Genomic DNA, 3,567 nt, shown 5'->3' on the forward strand with positions numbered 1-3,567 from the left:
TTACGTTCTTTATGTGTGTGCAAACTTCGGAGTATTTATCAGATTAGCAGTAAAATGCCGTCAATTTTCTTTCTCCTGCTGTCATTCTATTTTAAATTAAAAAGGCGGAATTAATTAGAGCAAGTCCAAAAGTAACTGTACGGGCTGCTAGATTAATAATTTACAGGGGGTGCTGTGGCAGTAATTTAATAAGAGCTTCCAGGAGAGCAATGAACAGAGTCGTCGCCTCTTCACAACAAATGTAAAACTACATCTTACACAGACAAATCAAACAAATATTCGACAGCAAAAAAATAAAATGCTCATAATAAGTGCTGGTAAAACCTACATTGATTCAAACATAGAAGTAATTCGTTAACTGACATTTGCTCGCGTTAACAAATAAATGTATTGTCTTCAATAAATGGATTCCAACCTGTTCTCTCTCTCTCTCTCTCTCTCTCTCTCTCTGTCTCTCTCTCTCTTCATAAGGAAAAAGAAAGGAGGAAGCATAAGGGAAAGAAACTAATAGTCTTACTTGCTCTGACAATTTAATCCTTTAAAAACGACTCCACGTCCTTTAAGGGTTCAACGTGTGTATTCGATTTTTTTTTTTCTTTTTTTCTGGAATTCTTTCAGTGTTTTGTTTTTTTTTTTTTCCTTTTTGAGTGCTTTTTTTTTACTCACTTTGGATACAAACAAAAATTCGCTTTTTTACAAGTCCAGGTCTCAGACGAACATGAAAGTAAAGTACATGAGATCAGAATTATTTTACAAATGTCGCATGTCGCCTGTCTGTCTCTTGGCAGGTTTTTTTTTTCCCGCTGTTTTTGTAAAACGTCACACGCATGCAGAATACTTCATTCTCTTTTGTTTTTGCCGCTGATTACAAAACCAAACACGGACCACGTTTTTTTTCAGGTCCAGTTTTTCTGCTATGGCCGCGATTTTCTCCGATGAAGGACGAGGCTGGATGGCGAAATAAGCTTCCAGGGATCTTTTCTCTGGGGCCGCTATGGAGGTGCGCTTCCTTTTCTTTTCGGCTCCGTTGAAGAGCTCCGGCTTGTTGAGTTTTTCCCTGTGTGATTTCTCCGCCTCTTCCAGCCAGGCTTGTAAGATGGGTTTGAGGGCGATCATGTTGTTGTGCGACAACGTGAGGGACTCAAATCGGCAGATGGTGCTTTGACTGAGGGAACCCACTCCCGGGATCTTCAAGTTAGCCAAGGCTGACCCTACATCCGCCTGGGTCACCCCAAGCTTGATCCTCCTCTGCTTGAACCTCTCGGCGAACGCTTCCAAGTCCCTGGGATCGGCGTCCACGTCGCTCATGCAGCCCATGTGCGAAGGCAGTCCGTGGGCATGAGCCATATTGAGGGCTGCCTGGTGCATGGGGTTCATACCTGCCATGTGCGCCGGGTGAGCCGGTGTGGAGACAACAGATCCATCTGGCCCGGCCATGGCCCCCAGCGCTAGCCCTGGGGTAATGTGGTCCAGAAGGTCCCCCTCCAGAGCTTGGTGTGGCTGAGGGTGATGATGGTGATGGTGGTGGTGGTGATGGTGAGGTGCTGCCAGGGCAGAAGGATGAGATATTGGCACGGAGGAGGAAGACGAAGCGGCAGAAGTACACGGGATAGTGTTCATGGTGTGGTAGGTAGCGTCCGGCTTAAAGGGGCTGTGATGAGGAGGATGAGGGTGGCTCTTGGTCTGAGAGACTATATCCACAGCCGCCAGAGCTTCAGCGCGGGCCAGCAAACTCTCATCCAAGCCGCCGAATATATTGCTCTGCAATTGCAAATAAAATGCGCACATTACTGTCAGCAGGGAATTCGCTCTCCACTCTTCGGATTAAAACATTTCCAGAATGTTAAAAAAAAAAAAAAGAAATCCTAAAAAAGAACACACAAAACAAGACACATGCAACATCCCAGGTCATAAAAATTAATATGAAAGGCAAGCCCGACTGAATACATAAGTTGAGGAGAGAGGGGGAAAAAAAGATTGGAGGTGTTGGGTGATTTGCTGTGCAGACATGAAAAAAACATCAAGAAAAAAGTGGGCTGTCAAAATGTGCCTTTAAGCGGTGATTATGCAGAATACATACCGGTGGGGTTGGGAGACAGGCTCGGCGCATCCCCTCCGAGCTGCCGGAGCCGCCAGAGTTGTTGTTGCTGCCGCTGCTACTGATGCTGATGCTGATGCTGTTCCTGGACGCGGAGGAGCACGAAGACGGGGCGCTGGAAGTCAACGTTGGGGTCGAGGAGTGCAAACTGGAGTACTTGGGCTCGGACAGGCTGGCGTGAGGCATGCTGAAAGCTTGCTTGCTGTTCAAAGACATCATCATCATGTTTGCAGGCGACAAGAGTTGAGGCGATGTGCCTCCTAATAAGTTATGTCTCCGCCTCTTCGATAAGAACAACTCGTTCAAGTCTCGGGACACACTTTAATAAATACCGCCGAGTAAAAAAAAAAATTTAAAAAATAAAAAAAAAAACGAGAGAGAGAGAGAGGGGTGGGGGCAAATGTGGTCTCTATTTTAGCACGGCTTCCCCCGTTGCCCCTTCTGCAGCTAAGAGCCGCCGTATAGCGCCCCGCCTTATGGCTCTGCCAGGAAGAGAAAGGAGCAAAACCCTCGGTGCCGTGGAGTGTATACCTTCACAGGAGGTGACACTTTTTTTTTTCTCTTCGAAATGCTTTCGGTGTCGCTCTCTGTTTTGTCTTTTTTATTAATTCTTTTCTCCGGTGTTTTGGTCTTCGCTGCTCTGATTCTGAAGAATCGTTTTAACAGGACATCTCTTCCCCTCTCTCTCTGTGTCTCTTTACGAAACTCCAAAATCTTCCTTTAAATAAGTATTACACTCGTTTTAATATCCGTAATTATCACGTATTATTAATAATAACAACGACATACGTGCAATGAAAACCGAAAGAAATGTGCAGTTTCGGTCTCTGGACTAGACGCCTCTATTGACTGCTGCGGGGACTCGCGCTGCTCTTCTATGAGGTGAAGCTCTGCTCGACTCCTCTCTCACTCTCACTCACCCCCTCTCTCTCTCTTGCTCTCCCTCTCTCTCTCTCTCCCTCTCTCTCTCTTCTCGGCTACACCTGAAAAACCTTTCAGTGGATTTATTATTCTTCATTAGGCACAGCACGGCTGGGACGAATGGGTGGTGGTGGTGCTGCTGCTGCTGCTGCTGCTGCTGCTGGAGAGGGCGGGAGGTGGGGGGCGGTTTAGACTCGCGCATGGGCACACTTTTACAAGGCACCCAATTCACAAAGCGCCCCTTTGCATTGTGCTTCGGATCAACGTAAGTTTACAGATGCTAAGTGTCATGAAATGACAACGTCATCTAATTAATGAAAAGACAAAAAAAAAAGGAGAGACGCGATTAAGACCGAAAACATTAAAGGTGGATAATCTGCCAACGCCGTTTACTTTATGATGCACCCAATTCTTAATGTAATTAACATGTAACCAGTAAAAGGTTAAACAAAAACGGAGATGATTTTTATTAAGGCCATGCAATCATCTATTAGCCTGAAGAAAAACGTAATCTTGATACTAAACGTATAATCAAATATTAAAATACA

At 45.4% G+C, this 3,567-nt stretch overlaps 1 protein-coding gene across 1 annotated transcript; it reads right to left on the reverse strand.

Annotated features, from left to right (window-relative positions):
* Positions 1–463: 463 nt before the first annotated feature.
* pou4f2 (POU class 4 homeobox 2) lies at positions 464–3,009 on the reverse strand. Its single transcript, XM_028803044.2, has 2 exons — positions 2,081–3,009; positions 464–1,761 (listed from the first exon to the last, which is right to left on the reverse strand). Exons 1-2 carry the CDS (start codon positions 2,321–2,323, stop codon positions 820–822), a joined length of 1,185 nt encoding a protein of 394 aa, XP_028658877.1. The 5' UTR covers positions 2,324–3,009; the 3' UTR covers positions 464–819.
* Between the last annotated feature and the right edge of the window lie 558 nt (positions 3,010–3,567).

The sequence above is a fragment of the Erpetoichthys calabaricus genome, chromosome 5, assembly GCF_900747795.2.
Source record: "Erpetoichthys calabaricus chromosome 5, fErpCal1.3, whole genome shotgun sequence".
Lineage (NCBI taxonomy): Eukaryota > Metazoa > Chordata > Cladistia > Polypteriformes > Polypteridae > Erpetoichthys > Erpetoichthys calabaricus.